We start from the raw sequence: 19,281 nt of genomic DNA, 5'->3' as shown, positions 1-19,281 counted from the left end.
GGGGGGGGGGTGTGGGTATGTGTGATTGAAAAGCCATGGCTGGGTGGGTGGGTGGGTGTGTGGGTGTGTGTGATTGAAAAGCCATGGCTGGGGGGTGTGTGTGTGTGTGTGATTGAAAAGCCATGGCTGGGGTGTGTGTGTGTGTGTGTGATTGAAAAGCCATGGCTGGGGGGGGTGTGTCTGTGTGATTGAAAAGCCATGGCTAACCATATGTATAAGATGCTTTAAAATAATAATTAAAATACAGATTTCCTTCATTATCCAAATATAATCTGTTCCTGAAAATGTGTTAATAAATTTCAACATCAAAATTGTAATACTTTTTCCTGTTTTATTAAAAAATAGTTGGTATACATCACTGTCGGGCATGCGGTACAATGATTTGATTTAAATATGTTAAAATTGCTTTATTAAGATGGTAGAATAAGACATTCCTAACACATCTAGTAACTCTAACCAGTTCTTCCAGCTATCAGTAAAATTTTCCTACATCCATACAACAACCAATCATGTATTTCTCAGTATTTAATAATTAATGATTCATTAGTAGATGTATTTTTGTTCAGTAAGCAGTACTGTGCAGTATATATAAAATAAATTACATTTCTTCTGCACTTGCATAAACTATATAAAAAGTAAAGAAACAGTGAAATGATATATTAAATTTATGTGAAGAATCCAAGTAATATTTAGCAAAGTAAAGTGAGCATGCCACTTTAAAAAGAAGTTACTAACTAAATGAATACTTGTCTGTGAGATTTACTGCTGAGAGTATATATATAAGGGCTATAGTCATTTGCTGTCCAGTGACAGTGAAGATGAAAGAGGATGAGCTGGTAAAGGAAAAATTGAACAATATGTGTTTTAAGATTTGTAAATATCTTTTTGAAGAGCAGCTGAGATTGTGGTTGTTGCATAAGCTCTTACTTAGACTCTGAGATAATGTAATCATTTTGTTGCTATACCACAAAATGAATTCATAATAATGAATTCATGATAGTAGTTTATTTTCAGATGATGAATTCTGAGTAAAACCACTCAGGTTTTTTATTTTTTTTGGTCACTTCCTTCAGAATACTTAAATAAAGCTTTATACATTTTCCTATAGTGAAATTCAGTAAATTTTAACAAAATATAAACAAGCTTTTTGAAAGCAACCTGGCTTCCCTGATAGCTCAGCTGGTAAAAGAATTCGCCTGCAATGCAGGAGACCCCGGTTCTATTGCTGGTTCAGGAAGATCCTCTGGAGAAGGGATAGGCTACCCACTCCAGTATTCTTGGGCTTCCTTGCGACTCAGCTGGTAAAGAAACCACCTGTAATGCTGGAGACCTGGGTTTGATCCATAGATTGGGAAAATTCCCTGGAGAAGGGAAAGGTTACCCACTCCAGTATTGTGGCTTGGAGAATTCCATGGGCAGTCTATAGGGTCGCAAATTCAGACACAACTGAGCAACTTTCACTTTCACTTTTAAAATTATTTAGTAGTCTTCCACTGTCTTAAAGTTTAACATATCCCCTATTCTAAATTTTTATAATCTTCAACTCCTTGCTTATATTTTCTCCACAAATACATCAAGTGCTTACTGTAAAGAAGACACTCTATTAGATACTGTGAGAGGTTATGAGAAAATGAAGACACAGCCCTCTGTTCATGGTATTCATAATATTGTATACTGGGGAAAAGTTAAAAATTCAGATTTCAATAACTGAAAGAACAGCAATGGAGTAGTACATGCATCAGCTTCACTAAGAGAACAGAGCCATTTGTACAAATAGGTAAATTTTAAACATATTTTTATACATCTTTGTAACCTTAGGATAGGCAAGATATCTTGGGTTATACAAATCACTGTCATTTTTTTTAAGACTTCCTTAAATTCAAAATATGTGCTTGTTAAAAGCAACATTAAAGGGGCTTCCCTGGTGGCTCAGTGGTAAACGATCCACCAGCCAATACAAGGGACACTGGTTTGATAACTGATCTGGAAAGATCCCATATACCCGTGCACCACAACTACTGAGCCTGTGCTCTACAGCCCAGAAGCTACAACTGCTGAGCCCAGGAGTCACAAGTACTGAAGCCGAGAGACCATGCGTCACCACAAGAAAAGCCACCACAGTGAGAAGCCTGTGTACCACAACTAGAGAGTAACCCTCACTTGCTGCAACTAGAGAAAGGCCCATGCAGCAACAGCACAGAACAGCCAAAAATAAACTTCTTTTTAAGTTTTAGAAAGTATTTTTTAAAAAGCATCATTAAAGAAAGTTAAAAGGCAGACCGACAAGTTTGGAACATGTATTTCAGGATTCTTTCCATTATGATTTTTAAAGTTTGAATGTAATGAGAAATTTACTAGAAAAATGCTTTTCCTCAGCAATAACTTTTGAAGAGGTTATGTACCACTTCATAGTTTGATTAACATTGGATTGTTGATTCTTGACATTATTTACATTATGATAGATTTTTCAAGTTCATAGATAAAGAAGTATTTGTTCAAGCTCCTGGCTTTCTTCTAAATCACATTTCATCAAGAATTATTGATGTTCTCTTTATATCTTCGTTGTCAAAAGTTAACTGGTTCTTTAGTTTCTCTCTTCATTTTATGGCCATTTTTATTTTTAAAATGCACCCTTTTAATCATTTCATGAGAGTTCTACCTTATCTCTTGCTCCACATGAATTTCCTGTCCCTTGGGATCCAAATGTATGCTTCACCAGAATTGAAAAATTTAAACAATTTAAAGGTAGCTATTGGCATGCTGCTTTTAAGGATAAGCTCATAAGCAAGGATTGTCCAACATTTAGAGGAAGTATTTAACATGTGGATACAGGGACTTCCCTGGCAGTAAGGAGTTAAGACTCCTTGCTTCCACTGAAGGGGGCACAGGTTCCAGCCCTGATGAAGGAACTAAGATCCCACATGCTTCATGGCACAGCCAAAAAAAGTCAAAAATTTTTTAAAATGAAGAGACAAATCAAGCAGATAAAAAGAGTGAGATAGATTTATATTGGAGGATCTAGAAAGCAGTGTACAACAAACTAATATGAAGAAAGCTAATTAAAGAACATTATTAAACCAAAATCATAGAAAAAGATATACGAGGTGGAATACTGGACAAAGGTGGTCAAAAGGTACAAATTTTCAGTTATAAGTGCAGGGGATGCAGTGTACAACACAGTGACTACAGTTAACACTGCTGTAACAGCTGAGGTTAGGGGTGCTGACCCCACATGGAATCAAAAGCCCACTTCATACATTATAGTCAGCCCTTCGTGTATCAGTACCACAAGTGCAAATTCAGCCGAAATTGGATTTTGTAGGGCTATAGTACATATTTATTGAAAAAATTCTGCATATAAGTGGACCTGCACAGTTCAAACTTAAGATATTCAACAGTCAACAGTATTTGAAAATTAAGAGGGTATATCCTAAGAGTTCTCACAAGGAAAAAAAAAATTTTTTTTTTCTTTTTAAAAAATATATGAGATGATGGATATTAAGTAAGCTTCTTTTGGTAATCATTTCACAGTATATGTATGTCAAGTCATTACATGGTATAACTTAAACTTACACAGTGCTGTATCTCAAGTAATAAAGAACATTGCAGCTTGATTTTACTTTGTCTACATAAATTTTCCTAGGTTTATTTTATTTTAATGTTTGGGAATTTATTCACCAAAGTGATTAAATAGTAGAATTAGGAAACATTCACTTTCTATTTGCTAATCTTCTTGTTTTAATTTGAGTGAATAGTGTTACAATCAGAAGAAATTTTCTTGGAAGGGAATAGATGTCCTATAATTACTTTCTTGGTGTTAAACCATATCAATTCAATTGGAATCACTTTTGTTTGTTTTTGTTTTTGCAGAGTGAGATCCATATGTCTGAAGAAGCTATACAGGATATATTGGAGCAGACAGAATCAGATCCAGCATTTCAGGCACTCTTTGATCTATTTGACTATGGTTGGTAGACCATTTCTTTCAAGATAGTTCGGAAAAAATGTTTCTTCAGTTTCTTTGGAGAAGTAGCCTAAATGGTGAAATAACATTTCCTGGATCATCTGGAGAAAGTTCCTGTTTTTTCATATGAAAGAGTTTTTTCTTTCTTTTTAATTTTGTCTGCACTGGGTCTTCATTGTGGTGTGTGAGGCTCTCTAGTTGTGGCATGTGAGCTTAGTTGCTCTGAGGCATAGGGAATCTTAGTTCCCTAACCAGGGATCGAACCCACATGCCCTGCATTGGAAGGCTGGTTCTTAACCACTGAACCACCAGGAAAGTCTTGTTTTTTCTTAAAGATAAACTTTAGCTGTAAAAATAGATAGCAGTCTTGTGGGTGAGAGGGATAGTTGTGGGCAGTATTTCCAGTCATCAGAAGTGTGTTGTGGGAAAAAAAAATGTGTTGTGGTCTACTACTGTGCACACATTATACTAAACACAGTTGGATGATACAAAAGAAATAAAAATATTAGTGCAGTAGCGCTAAAAGTGTAGTCTCCGAACTAGCAGATCAGAATAATCTGAGAACATGTTAAAAATGCAAATTCTTGGACCTGTATATTATGATATATAGTAAAGTATAAGAACTACTGGTCTAGAGGAAAAATCATACTTGTCAATGATATATAAGGCAACATGTTAAAAACCATAATCAAAGGACTATAATTAAAACCAAACTTTAATATTTGCTGACCGCTGTCAAGATGTATTAATTGATGCTTATTTTTATTTTGGTCATTTAACCAATTGTTTCCCTATTCCCGTTTTAACAGGTAAAACAAAGAATAATAAAAATATATCACAAGGCATTTGCAGTCAGCATATGGAAACCAATCCAAGCGTAGTCTTAGCAGGTGAAACTAATCTAGCAGTTAAAGGTACTTTTGAAACAGAAGAATCTGGTAAGAATTCAGTTTTGTTAATATAAATCCTAATATCAATCCTAAAATCTCGAAGGCAGAAAATGTTTAATTTGAAAATTGTTTGAGCTATTCCCATGCCCACTTGTTCCTTCATGATGCAATAGACTTGACATGCACAATTTGGTGTGACTAGTATTGACCAGTTCAACCAAAGTCTATAACTTCAAACATAATTTTTTGAGGCATATATTCATAATAAATCCCTAATATGTAAGGTTGATTTGTGGTATTAATCATCTAGCCTAGTAGGCAAATACAGCTGAGTGTTCAGTATCTATCACTCTTGTTTATAGAGGAAATTGTATACTCTGCTGAAGGTTCTGAATTAATAGATTTTATGAGGTTTTAGGTCATATTGCTGTATGTTTACTAAGTCACTTCTTACGTTTCTGCCTCTCATGGAATACCAGTATAGCACATAATTGTCCTACAGTAACTGAGGACAGGCAGTGAATATGTCTGTCTTAGATCTTTTAAAATTTTGCCAAGTTTTTAAAAATTTCATTTTTGGGATGCATGCTAAGTCACTTTTCAGTTATGTCTGATTGTTTGTGACCCATGGACTATAACCCACCAAATTATTCTGTCCATGGGATTTTCCAGGCAAGAATACTGGAGTAGGTTGCCATTCCCTTCTCCAGGGGGTCTTCCCCACCCAGGGATCAAACACATGGTCTCTTAAATCTCCTGCATTGGCAAGCAGGTTCTTTACCACTAGCACCACCTGGGAATCCCATAACACTTGCAGAAGTGTACAATAAAAAATATACTTTGCTCATTGAATTATCAGCAAGCAAATACCCACATAACAATCTCTCAGGTCAAAAAATAGAATACTGCCAGCACCACAAAAACGTCTGTTTATATCCCTTTCCAACCACCATTCCTTTCATAACCTTTATCCTGGCTTCTCACACTTGCTAAACTTTATGCCTGTTTGGTACCACTCTATCCGTTTCTGTCTACACCAGGGTATGCCAATGTAATCTTTTCTGTTCATCTGTTCTTAAATCGCATTACTCCTTCCAACTCCATCAAAAAACGTCATGACTTCCAAGTTTCACATTATGTCTTCCAAAACCTAGTTTTGGAATATGTCAGACTATATTCCTACTGAGAGTCCTTTGCCTGTACCCAAACCCAATCCTCCATTTCTTCTTAGGTTGAATTGTAGTAGGATGTCTTTCGCATATATATTATGTGTGGAAGATTGTACCCTGCCCTGCACAAAATGAAACTTGAAATCCTATTTTCTAAGAAAGTCTCTTCCCATGTGATTAAAACTGACTACCTGGATATAATTTCTACTGATTTCCCCACAATAAGGATTTTCATGTGCTCCACACCCACTATTATGTTAGCAGTGTCACATTAACAGAATTTGATAATGGTTGCTATACATGTTTCTAGATTTTTCCCATTATATATTTCATATTGTTAATATTTTCTAAACTGTGAATGATGTATGACAGTATATCAGTATTTTCTCAAATGTCCTTTTTTCTAACTGTTGCACTTCTTTTATTTGTCAAGGTCTCCTCATGACATACCTCTTTTATAACACTTTTTCACATTCCATAGGCTTGAAAAGGTGTCTTTTGTTCCTATACTGTTACAGTTATTAGCATGTTTCATTATGACTTTCTGTTCTGTATCTGCCTCCCTTTCTAGATCACCAAGGGCAAATTGGGTCATTCATCTTTATATCCGAGTACCGATCATATGATTGATATTCGGTGTCTTAAACAGTACACAGTAACATCAAATGTTAGTTATGCAAAATGTACTTAGCCCCATTTCACCTTCTTAATGAATATATCAGATAGTATGGTAGAAGTTGAAAAGTCAGCTGTTTTGAAAAAACTGTGTTTGTAGCCAGTTTTTATATATTAGTACATATTAAATGTTTTAAAAGTATATATATTTTTTTCATATGTCATCTGTTTTCTAAAAAGCTTGAAAAATAATTTGACGTGTATAAACAGGCATCAGTGGTAAGTATCTAAATTTTTTGATACTCAGAAAATGAGAGAATTTATCATATTTCCATTTGCTAGTATGTCAAAGATTAGTCATATCCTTGGCAAAATAGGTTTAACACTAAAGAAAACTACCTCAGGCTGTTATACACACTCACCATATGTTTCTGCCATCCTAATATTTTGCAGATGATCCATCTGGTCAACCCTCATTTTGTACTTCCTATCAAAATGAAGACACATCAAATGTTTTGAAGAATGGCAGCAACCATGATGAGCTTAGACAGGAAGCCCAGGAACATTTTTCCCACATAGACGCTAGCATCCAGAAAAAGGCATTTAAAACAGTTGTATCTACTGAACAGAAGTGTAACCTTGATATTACCTTTGAGTCTGTGCCTAGTTTGAGTGACTTTAATGAAAGAGTAAACTCTGATGCTGAATGTAATCAGCATTGTGCTGAATTATACACCAGTCAGATGTCCACTGAGACTGAAATGGCTCTAGAAGTTGAAAAGAATTCTTTGTCTCCAAGTATACAGAATGAGTCTCAGTTACAGCCTGATCAGTCACCTATACCAATAAGTTCAGTTGTTAACCTTGGTGGTGAAACTAACAGTGAGAACTTAATTCTTTCTGGAAAAACTTCTCAACTTTTACCCCAAAATATTCCATTAGCTGGAAAGGCATCTAAAAAAGGTCAGTTTTGTGAAAGTTCTGATGATACAAGAAGACTTAAAGCTGATTTCCATGATTCCAAGTCACCAGATTCTAGAGGAATTCATCAGAATAAAATTGAAATTAATAGTGTGTTGCCAGTTGCATCACAGCAATTTGCAGATTGCCAAGATAATTCTTCACTTCAGATATTACCTGCGTCTATTGAAAATTCGGGTTTAACTGTATCTGAACAAAAAGTAGAAATTCACCTTGAAGATTCAGTGTCTTCAATTAAACAACCGTCTAATGACTCATCATCTGTTGAGTTAAATCATACAGTACATGAAACTCAGTCCTCCAAGTCTGAAAAAGCTCCTTTGGATTCACAAGCGCCTTCATCCTCTGTCAAAGAAGATGGAGAAAGTATTTTTCTTTCTTTAGGTGAAAATAACTGTGAAGAAGTTACAATGATGCCTTCCGAAAGTAATCCTATAGAAGATAGACATTCTCTTCCTTCAGAATCTGTGTGTTCTTCAATGAGGGAGTCTCATCCTGAGTCCCAGAATACTAATAATCAACCTGCTAACGACAAATCTACAGAGATAGATGCATCAAGTATAGTCTCTCTGAAAATTATCATCAGTGATGATCCATTTGTTTCCTCAGATACTGAACTTAACAGTGCGGTTTCTAGCATCAGCGGAGAAAACTTGCCAACTATAATTTTGTCTTCTCCTGCTAAATCACCTTCCAGAAGTGCAGAATTAGTTAAATGCCTGTCTTCAGAAGAAACCACAGGTGCTATCTCATCTGCTGAAGGAACTGGGGATTCAGCCTCAATGGAACAGAGCCTTTTAGCACTCAAACCTGAAGACTCTACAGTAAACAACATGCAGAATGAAGACAGCGTTGCTCTTTCAACCAATGTTACGCCATGTGTTTCCAAGGATGGAGGATACATACAGTTAATGCCAGCTACGAGCACAGCTTTTGGCAATTCAAGTAATATTTTGATAGCTACTTGTGTAACTGATCCAACAGCCTTAGGCACAACTGTCAGTCAATCAAATGTTGTGGTGTTGCCTGGAAATTCTGCACCTATGACTGCTCAACCTCCACTATCTCAGTTACAGACACCCCCAAGGTCAAATAGTGTATTTGCTGTCAATCAGGCTGTGTCACCCAACTTTTCACAAGGTAACTAAGAACATCATAGTGAAGTTCATTTCTCTGGAATGGGATCAACTTTCATTTGTGTGTGTAGTGATTGACTAGAACGTAATAAATCATGGATGATAGTATAAGATTCAGAAATTTGTGATTATGCCTTCTCTACTTTAGATAATTCAGTCACACTTCTTTTTTAATCTACTGTCAGCTATGGGATTCAGTGGTTTACTTTTTCACTTCTTTCCACACTTCTCAGTCCGTGTCTAAGCTACAAGAAAAAGAGAGCAGTGGGGAGACTAATTCATCAAAAAGCTGTATACCTACTAAAACCCAATGTTGTGGGAGATTTTTCTTAAATAGCTGTTAAGAGTCTTGGTTTTCCAGAAATTTATTACCTATGTGGACAGACTTCCAAGACAAAAACTTGAATTTCTCCCTCTGTAATACCCTTTGTAATTTCTCACTATTTTCCACCTTTGAAAATTGATCCCTGTCTTTTGAATTCTTTGTTTATAGGAGGACTTGTGGCATTTATTACATGCCATTTTATATGTAGTTCATGATTGAATGCCTTCATAGTGATCGTTCTTGATTGTATGTTCCTTGTAGGTGGAGTTTGTGGTGCATTCATCTACACTTCTTATTTATTGATTCCCAAGCTCTTTTCCCTTCTTTTTTTTTTTTCTTCTTACATTTGGCATACAGTTAAAGCAGATTAAATATCAGCAGTTAAGTATCAAGCCTGATGGATCTAAAATTAAAGAAAGGGTCAGAATTAGTAGGCCGTGTGGGTCTTTAGACAAAGTTTAGAGAAATAAGTAGTATTTGGAGTAAAAGGAAGGGAATCTTATAACAGCACAAGGATAGGTAGGTATTTGAGAGACTGAAAAGTGTTCATGAAGGTGAGGAGATCAAACTTACAGGAGCAGTTAATGAATTTATTAGGAAAAGATTCATTTACAGGACAGGGTTAAATGAGTTATGATAGCTGTAGAATATATGGTTGACATTTCCATGTGAACATTGTACTTTCCCCCACAGTTTTGACTGGTTGCTCACTTATCTGGACCTTTTTGGACAGATACCACTGACATAATAGTTTGGGTTTGTGAGTAAGTCTTAGATTTATCAGGCTTCAGTTAGGACCTAATTTTATGGTAAAAGATTCAGACCTGAAACCTGTACTACCAACTTTTCAGTCAATTTTACTGTTTTTCTCTAGAGGGGAATCAAGGTTACAACTCTAATATGATCTCCTGGCTATAGAGTCTTATGTTTACCATGATGTTTAGCTTGACTAAATGCCATAGAATACTTTACTTCAGATTGACTTTTTCTCAATTTGTTAGCCTTGCTGTTGTCCTTAATTATTTTAAAAAGAGTAGATTTATATAAAAAGGAACTTATAATTGTATAGAATTTATTTCAAATTAATCATTACTTTGGTGCCTTGTATTTATGAGAGAAAAATCGCATTTTATTGAGAATTGTTGTTTTTGTTGTCATCGTTGTTTTTGAAGGATCTGCCATTATAATCGCTTCTCCAGTCCAACCTGTACTTCAAGGAATGGTGGGAATGATTCCTGTGTCTGTGGTTGGACAGAATGGAAATACCTTTTCTGCTCCTCCTCGGCAGGTAAGATTCATGAACTGAAAATGGCTCGGTACCACTTTTCAAACACAATGCAATTAATGGCTTCTTCTCTTCTAGGTCCTTCATATGCCTTTGGCAGCACCTGTATGCAATAGAAGTATCTCTCAATTCCCTATCCCTCAAAAATCTTTGAAGAGTCAGGGACTAAAAAACAAACCTTGTACAGGTATGTTTTTGAGTTGATTCATGTCAACTTTATGTAATCTTTTTGTTTTTTGTTTTCTTTAATACTAATAGCTTTCCTAACGGTGATTGTCCAACCTTTGCTTAAAGTTTTCTGCAGTAATTAGAAAAAAAGACAAATGGAACAGAACAGAATTTAGAAAGAGATCATGTATTTATAGGAACTTGTATATAGTAGAGATAACATCAGAAGTCAGAAGAAATAGAATGGTTTGTTTAATAAATGAAATCTACCAGCTATTATGTATTACAGAGAAAAAATAATCTCTTCCTCACACTATATATAAAATTAGGAATTCCAAGAAGATTAACAAGTAAAAGTGAACAGCAAAACAAATAATAAAAGAAAATATAGGAGAAGAATCCTAATGAGGGCTGAAATAAAGTATTCCTTTTGAAAAATTAAAAAAGAATAATTTATAAATGGAAAAAAATTGATAATGCTGACTACTCTAAAGTTAATGATTTTTAGTACAACAAAAGACAGCATACGCAAAGTAACGTGATATTTTCATTCAAGATCTTTATGAATATTGTGCTGAGTTCTCAAACTTCTCTAGCTCAGACTTAATCTTCATGGGTGACAAAATGCCTAACCTTCAGAACTTTTGACTTGTTTCATTTCTAAGTCTTCTTATTCTTTTCAGCCAGTCCTTCCCATCCCTTTACCTTTAATTTTTTATTAGACCTATGTTATTTTTAACAGTCAGTAACCTCTCTCAAAATACTCTTATTTTCATGGATATACCATTGAATCTGTCTTCAACCAGTGAGAGGTCTTACTACCTGAATCCTTACCTTTACCTGAATTTTCACTTGGGTTCATTTCCTTCCCTATCCAGGCTAAACCCCATAATCTACCACATCAGCCACTTTTCCCCCTATTCCTAAACACTTTGATATTCACATTCTTCTAACATGTCTGCTTGATACCCTCTAGTCATGGATCTATGCAGCCAACGATTTCTCTGCCTTTATACCTGGGCTTCTTAGCATTGCTTTAGAACATCACTTCACTGACAAAAGGTCCGTATAGGCAAAGTTAAGGTTTTTCCAGTAGTCAAGTACAGATGTGGGAGTTGGACCATAAAGAAGGCTGAGTGCCAAAGAATTGATGTTTTGAATTGTGCTGGGGAAGACTCTTAAGAGTCTCTTGGAATACAAGGAGATCAAACCAGTCCATCCTAAAGAAAATCAACCCTTGAATATTCACTGGAAGGACTGATACTGAAGCTGAAGCTCCAGTACTTTGGCCACCTGATGCGAAGAGCTTACTCATTGGAGAAGCCCTTGATGCTCTGAAAGATTGAAGGCAGGAGGAGAAGGGGACGACAGAGAATGAGATGGTTGGATAGCATCACTGACTCAATGGATATGAATTCTCACAAACTCCAGGAGATAGTGAAGGGTTGGGAAGCCTGATGTGCTGCAGTCCCATGGGGTCTCAAAAAGTCAGACATGACTTAATGACCGCAGAAGTGATGCCATTGAGTAACACTTACAATTTCCTCACCCTCACTGCCATTTAGTGATCATTTCAAATGTTTACCTGTCTTCCTTTTCTCCCATTTCTCCTTCATACGATGTCATACTTCCACAGGTTTTCTCACATCTATTCAGTCACTACTATCCTCACTCTAAGCCAATGATTTTGATTTTTATCAATAGTAAAGTCCATTTTTTCACATCACTCCCACTTAAATGTACCCATTCATCTAAAATCATTCTTTCCTTTTCGGTTCTTTCTTAGAGGAATATTTCATTCTTTTTAAGGTTAATGCAGTCTACCTTCTGTCTTCTGTGTATCTTCATCTTTTCTTTCTTTGGCTCCTTCCCTCTGTGGCTGTTCAACTATGGATACAAGGACCATTCCCACCAATCCTTTAGGTGTTTTCCACCTACCAGCCCTTTATCCCCAACCCTCTTTATCTCCCAGTCTTTCTTCATCCATATTATGTCCTTTCTCATCTTTCTATTAAAACTGTTTAAAGTCACCAGTGACCTCCTAATACTGCCATATGCATTGGATGTTTTCCATTCGTACCTTACTTCCCTCTAACAGTTGATACTGTGGGTAGCTTCTAGAATGAATGCATTCCTCCCTTTCTAATTTTATGTAACTGAAGATCTACATACTCTACATATCTAAGTCTCACTTCTTCCTCAAAAACCTCCTCTGCCTACCTTTTTCCTCTTGGTTAGTGTCAACATGTATTCCTCATTTATTTTTCATATCCGTGCGAGTGCCCATCTGTAAGACCTTCATCATCTCCTACCTCTAATATTTTTAGCCATCTAACTAGAATTCCTGTTTCTAATTCATCTTCTGTGCTGTTGCTAGAGTGACTTCCTAAAACAAATCTATTCATGCATCATCCCTAGTTAAAACTCTTAAAATATTCTCTATTAAACCTTTCGAATAATACACAAAGTCCTCCACAATATCATCTTTGCTTTCCTTTCCAGCTTCATATCTTGCTGCCCTTCCACATAAACTCAGAAGTCCTTGGAAATTAAAATATGGATATTAAAACTCCAGAGCATGTCATCTGAGTGACATAGGCTTGCAAACATGACACCTTTAATAAGCCTTCTGTCTTAATTTTTAAATAGGAATAAAGTGTTTTCTTTAAATAACTTTTAAGTACTGCCCTTAACTACTACATTGATCATTGTAATTTGTAGATCGAAGACTGGATTCACATTTGCCTGAAGTTGAAGCAGGTCATTTGTTACTTATTATGCTTCTTCAGTAAAATGATCATTGTATATACTACCAAGGTGTTTTTTTAGATCCAGTATGTGAAAGTATTTCATTTTTTACACTAGCTATAGCTTAAATTTTTCTCATGATGTCAGATTCTGTGATCTGTTTTATTTCCTTTCAGAAAAATGTACTTTCAGGAATGTTTTTCTTTTCTAATTAACTTGTTTATAATTCCAGGGAAACAGGCAAATAATTTGGTGGATTCATCAAGTCACTCAGTTGGATGTCATGCACAGCGGTGAGCATAAAAGTAGTTTCTGTCTTAGAGTATTTGAATGCTCAAGTTAAAAACAAAGAATTTCTGTGGCTAAGAAAAAATTTTTTTTTCTTGTAGAACTGAAGTTTCTGACAAGATTATGGCCACAGATCTTGGGAAAAAATTGGAAGAAACCACAGTTCCCTTCTCAGTAGAAAGTACAGTTCCAGTTAGCAAGCCATTTGAAAGCCACAGACGTGTGCTCTGTTTTGATAGCACTGCTTCTCCTGTGGCAAATACACAGGGGACAAATCAAAAGTTGGTGTCCCAAAGCAAAGAAAAAAATGACATTTCATTTTCTAACCTTGACTCACCCATTGTGTCCTCCACCTTAAAACCCCCTGCTAATAATGCTGTCAAAAGAGAGCGGGAGAAACCTTCTATGCCTAAAATTTTCTCTAAATCAGAAACTGCCATTGGCCGACATGCCACCATAAAAGAAACTCAGTCAGAAAAGAAAGTTTCACCAACAGAAACTATACTTGAGTCTTTCCATAAAGCAACAGCTAATAAGGAGAATGAACTGTGCAGCGATGTGGAAAGGCAGAAAAATCCAGAAACTTCAAAACTGTCTAATGGGCAGCAAAATGGGGGTGTACGGAATGAGAAAACTGTAACTTCACTTCAAGAGCTAACCAGAAAACAAGGCACATCCTCAAACAGTAAAAATATCTTTTCAGTAGGTGCACCTGTGAAGGATTTGAAACAAGAACAAACCAGGTCTGCCAGTTCTTTGATTAACCCACTCACCAAACATACCACAGAAATGTTACAAGATATTCAGTGGCATAGCCCAGTAAATAGACTCGCAGATAGTACTGATTTATCTGTACCCCGAACATCTGGCTCAGGAGCAGGGGAAAAACTTAAAGAAGAACCTACAGATGGTATCAAGGTCCCTTCTAGTAGGCGTTTTGGTGAAGACAGCACGCCCAAAGTAATGGTCCCTCCTGTCACGCCAGACTTGCCTGCTTGCAGCCCTGCCAGTGAAACAGGGAGTGAAAACAGTGTGAACATGGCTGCCCATACATTAATGATTCTCTCCAGAGCAGCCATCTCTAGGACGACTTCATCCACTCCTCTAAAAGACAATACCCAGCAGTTTAGAGCATCTTCACGGAGCACCACAAAAAAGCGGAAAATTGAGGAATTAGATGAGCATGAGCGAAACTCCCGCACTTCTAATAAAAGTCTTGCAAATTCATCAATGCCAATGAAAAAGAAGAAAATTAAGGCAAGTGTGAAAGTCTTTAATTTCAAAACCACACATTGCCCTTCTTTCAGCACTCAGGTTAAAGGTCTCATTTTTTGCCATAGCTACTTAACATTTAATCAAGATAGCTTTGGGTTTTGATTGACAAAATACATTCTCTAGCAGTATCTCTCAGCCATTGTGGTACTCAGAATACTCAGAAGTTAACTAGGTGAAACATTTTCCAAACAATTGCTAAGGCATTTATTTATAAACATCTTCCTTGGGAAAAGGTGTTTGGCGGAAAGAATGACATAACATGAAAAATTGGGAAGTCACTGTTATTTGTAATTATCAGGTGAAAACTGCTGTGCAGCCCCTTCATCTTAGGTTTCTTTCCCATGTCCTGCCATCTCTTCCATAGATTCTTATACTTGTTAATATGTCAGCGCAATGTAAAAGTTAAATTTACCTGTCTTTAACCATGCTTACCTGAGGAAAGTAATATAGGATTATCACTGATAAATTAAAGTCATTTTTCCTCCATCTGTTTAGCCATTTAGTAAGTGGAATATGAATAGAAAGGTTTAAGATATCATAAAGGAAGTACCGTATCAAGGAAAGAATCCTGGTTTCTGAGCCTGGGCTGAATCCTGCATCTCCTGCTTATTGGTTCTGTTACCATTATTAAATAGCCTGTAACATCTCGAGTCTTAACTGCATCACTGGACATGAGGTTACACACATCTTACCCAGTGGCTGTGAGACTAAATGTAGTGTTTGTAAAGTGCCTGGAGTATATTAAATATTTGGAACTTGAAAAGTACTTGTTACTCTTAAAATCTTAGTAAAACTTTCTGAGGTTTATGGTTTAGCAGTAATGAGTACCTTATTATTAGCATGTTCTATCTTAATATTAGCATGTTCTATCTTGTCTCTTTCAACATTCATATACTCTGAATTTGTATAATGTTTTGTGCTCTAAAATAATGTTGAGGTACCATTGAAGTATAGTTTATTAAACTTGGATTTATAAAAAATTGTGTCTACCTTTCTGTATAACTAAAATTCTAATGAACTAAACTATTTCGACAAAAATTTTGGTAGTGTATGAAGTTCTGCGTGACTTAATAAGAAAGCTAGCTTTGGGGCCTTGTTTAAGTTTGATATGTCAACTTAGTTCATTTTTTCTTTTCTTTTTTTTTTGACAGAAAAAGAAGCTACCCAGTTCATTTCCAGCTGGAATGGATGTGGACAAATTTTTGTTATCATTGCATTATGATGAGTAAATATTCTGAACATATAAGAACAGTGGCTATTTAAAACTACGATTCCTTAAACTATGAGTGTAGGGAATGAGATACTGACAAAATCTGAGAGCATGACCTGCACTTTCTTTCATTGTACTGAAATTTCACTTTATTTCTAAATCATGCTGTTTTAAAGCAGCTTCCTAATTTGTAAATAGATGTACCTGGTATTGTGGAAAAAAACATTTGCAGAAATGTAAGTAAAGCCAATCTGCAAAACTGTATAGCTTTAACAATTGCATCTTGTTAATATTGTGTAAATCTTGTTGAAATAGAGGTTAAATCAGCCTGATGTTCTTTTATTTTTTGATTTCTTATGATCTCTAATTTTGAAACTTATTCATCTGAAAGTTTCTCACTTTGAGTGGGAAAATTACACTTTTCCTTATAAATTGCCTTCAGTACTTGTCCTGCATCTATCTGAAGACAGCCAGTAATTAGTGCAGAAGTGATAAGGAATTCAAATGGTAATAAAGTAACCAGAAATTAACGATTTGGGTTTTTTTTTCCAGAGTGAATACTTTGCCACTCCTGACAATTGCAGTAAAGATTGTATTCCTAAAATTTTACACTTTGTCTCTTCTGGTTGTTCCAGTCTCTGTTTTAAGGAGAGAGTATTAATGCCATTTGAACACCATTCGAGTGTTCTGATCTTTCATTTATAACTTGTAAGATCTTTTACAGAACTTTAAGCATTTAGACTATTGAGCCATAAAAAGTTTAGTTATGTAGTAGTTGAAATTTCTTGGTATGTATATACTTCTCCCCTAAATACTGGGGATTTAAAGAATTGCACTAATTCATAAACTTTTTACATAGTACTGACCAATGCACATTTAATTTAAATTTTGTGTTCTGTGTTAAAGCTTGTATGGAGGATTATCTTCTGTTGTCCTTTTAGAAAGCCATGTCCATCATAAGATGTAAAAAGAGAAATCATAGTTTTCTATTTTAATTTAGTTTCTCCTAAAATGGGCTGTTACACTTGGATAGAGGATGCTGTCTCTGTACCCCTTATTATAGAGTTACTCTCAAAAGGTCCTTAAGGAGAATGAAAGACGTGCCTTCTGTATGTTAGACTCACACACATCAGTCAAGTTGAAGAACTGGTTTAAACCTTTAAATGAGTATAGAAATTATAATTCATACTTGACCAATTGTGCCTAGATATTAAAGTATGTTCTCTTAAGTGCTTTCTGTTTTGTTTAATATCAGTATATGCAAGGTTTTTTCTGAAAATGTCTATATTTATGAGTTATTTTCCTCAACCTTTTTTTTTTTTTTTTTTTTTTGATACTGGGCCTTTAACATCCTACTTTAACACAACAGTTCTCAATGTGGAAATCACGTCTTACTTGCTGAACCTTACTGCAGAAATGTGTGTTGTTAATAAATTTTTATGATATGGAAGTGGTCTGTTTCTAAAGAACTAGGGATAGTTAATACAGTTAATGTTTATTTAACTCAGCTTGATACTGTACAGTTAGGTTTGAATAAATATTTTCATTAACTTCAGAAGTTTGAATTCTTTCATATTGGCAGTCATTCTAGTTTAGATACTTTTAATAAATCCCTTTGCAAGTCAGTTCTTGTTTTCAGAAGTTTACATAATGCTGAAGATGATCAGTTTTCTTCTCATTCAATTAATTTTTATATGCTAAGTATCAAGAATTCATATACTAGTAAAATAAACTCACTTTCTTCAGGATTTTTTTTTTTGTTCGCTTGGCCAGGATCCACTAGATAAATAGTATAAAGATAATCTGTATTCAGAGCTTTCATTTATGTTCAAGAACAAAACCATAATTCCCATTTTACCGTAAAAGTCAAAATGTGCCAGACTTAATTGATGGACCTCGTACTCTCTTTTTGCAACTGCATGTCAGTCCACTGTTTATTTGGACATTAGTGTATTCGGTTTTATGCCAAATCTTAGAAGACTTGTAATTAAAATATTTGATTGTTTTAGCCCTGTATATTGTTAGAACCACATAGTAAGTATGTTGAAATTGCGCGTAAGTTAAAGTCCATCAGCATTCAACCAAAGGCTAAATGTCATGACTAGTAGGAAGACCAAGGTTAAGCTTTGATAAAAGAAGTCATTTTAAAAGCATGTTGCTGTATATTCTACGTTCATCACTTTTCAAGCCACCATCTTTCAGTCTCAGACTTAACTTACTGAAATTACGTATCAAATTTTGACTTTAGTATTATGCTTTCTCTTTTAATAGAATTTCCTCTTTTTGTAAATATTGGATAACATTTTTGCATACTTTCTGGTCTTTTTGTCCTAAATTATTTTTTCTACATAATTGAACTTAAAACTGTAAATACAGCTTCTTGTTTGTTTTTATTTTACTTCAAATAATATCAAGCATTATCCCGTTTTTAGCTCTTATTTAAAAATAACTAGCAGTGAACATGTTCGTAAATAAATATTTGTTTTCGATTATTTCCTTAGGCAATATTTTAGAGGATGGAATTACCAAGTCAAAAAGTTAGTGTACATCTTTTCAAGGATCTCAGTACATTTTGCCAAATTCTTTTCAGTTTATATTCCTGGCAAGAAATTGTCATTTCTTCCATAGCACATCCTTATACCTTACCACAAATAATATTCAGCTGTATCATTATTGGTTTCTATTGACTTCTTCTTGATTTGTTAAAATTAGGATAAGCTCTTCATCTATATGTAATTTGTTTTGATACCTGATAGGAAGAAAGTACATTTTCCCCTAAATATTTAACATTTGACTCATATAACTGCTTAAAATAAGGTTTCTCTCTTCACATACATGTATAATGTCTCTTACCCTACATGGATTCCCAGTCTCTTTTTATTCACAATTCTAAAATCCAAAATGACCTGACAGCTAATTCTTTCCCTTAAGTTTAGCATCAAAATTCATTTCAAGGCAAAATCTGACCTGGTTTGATCTGAAGCTACATGAACCTTTATATCTTTTGAAACGAATATGCATATTTTTCTGGAAAAATAGTAATGTACTTAATTAGTACACTGTTTCAGACTCAGCTGGAGGTGTTTGATACATATGTTACTTCTAAAAAATCCTAAATATTCTGAATGCTGACACCCAGTTAACCAGAGTTATAAAATCAAAGGTTTTGTACCTATATTAATAAATTTGTATACATATAAATACAGTATATAGTATAGTGTATAGAT

At 35.1% G+C, this 19,281-nt stretch overlaps 1 protein-coding gene across 1 annotated transcript in view; it reads left to right on the top strand.

The window, feature by feature from the left end:
* Positions 1–18,062, top strand: part of LOC120876211 (protein NPAT) — a 53,686-nt gene extending 35,624 nt beyond the window's left edge. Inside the window, exons 11-18 of the mRNA XM_040257919.1 lie at positions 3,871–3,967; positions 4,774–4,902; positions 7,092–8,759; positions 10,253–10,368; positions 10,444–10,552; positions 13,514–13,574; positions 13,671–14,826; positions 15,996–18,062. Of these exons, the coding sequence (XP_040113853.1) occupies positions 3,871–3,967; positions 4,774–4,902; positions 7,092–8,759; positions 10,253–10,368; positions 10,444–10,552; positions 13,514–13,574; positions 13,671–14,826; positions 15,996–16,073 (3,414 nt within the window). The 3' untranslated portion in view covers positions 16,074–18,062. The remainder of the gene's footprint in view (positions 1–3,870; positions 3,968–4,773; positions 4,903–7,091; positions 8,760–10,252; positions 10,369–10,443; positions 10,553–13,513; positions 13,575–13,670; positions 14,827–15,995) is intronic.
* Positions 18,063–19,281: the final 1,219 nt, after the last annotated feature.

Source organism: Oryx dammah, unplaced genomic scaffold (assembly GCF_014754425.2).
Source record: "Oryx dammah isolate SB20612 unplaced genomic scaffold, SCBI_Odam_1.1 HiC_scaffold_17, whole genome shotgun sequence".
NCBI lineage: Eukaryota > Metazoa > Chordata > Mammalia > Artiodactyla > Bovidae > Oryx > Oryx dammah.
The sequence above is the reverse complement of the archived record's forward strand: the minus strand, read 5'-3'. Positions and strand labels throughout refer to the sequence as shown.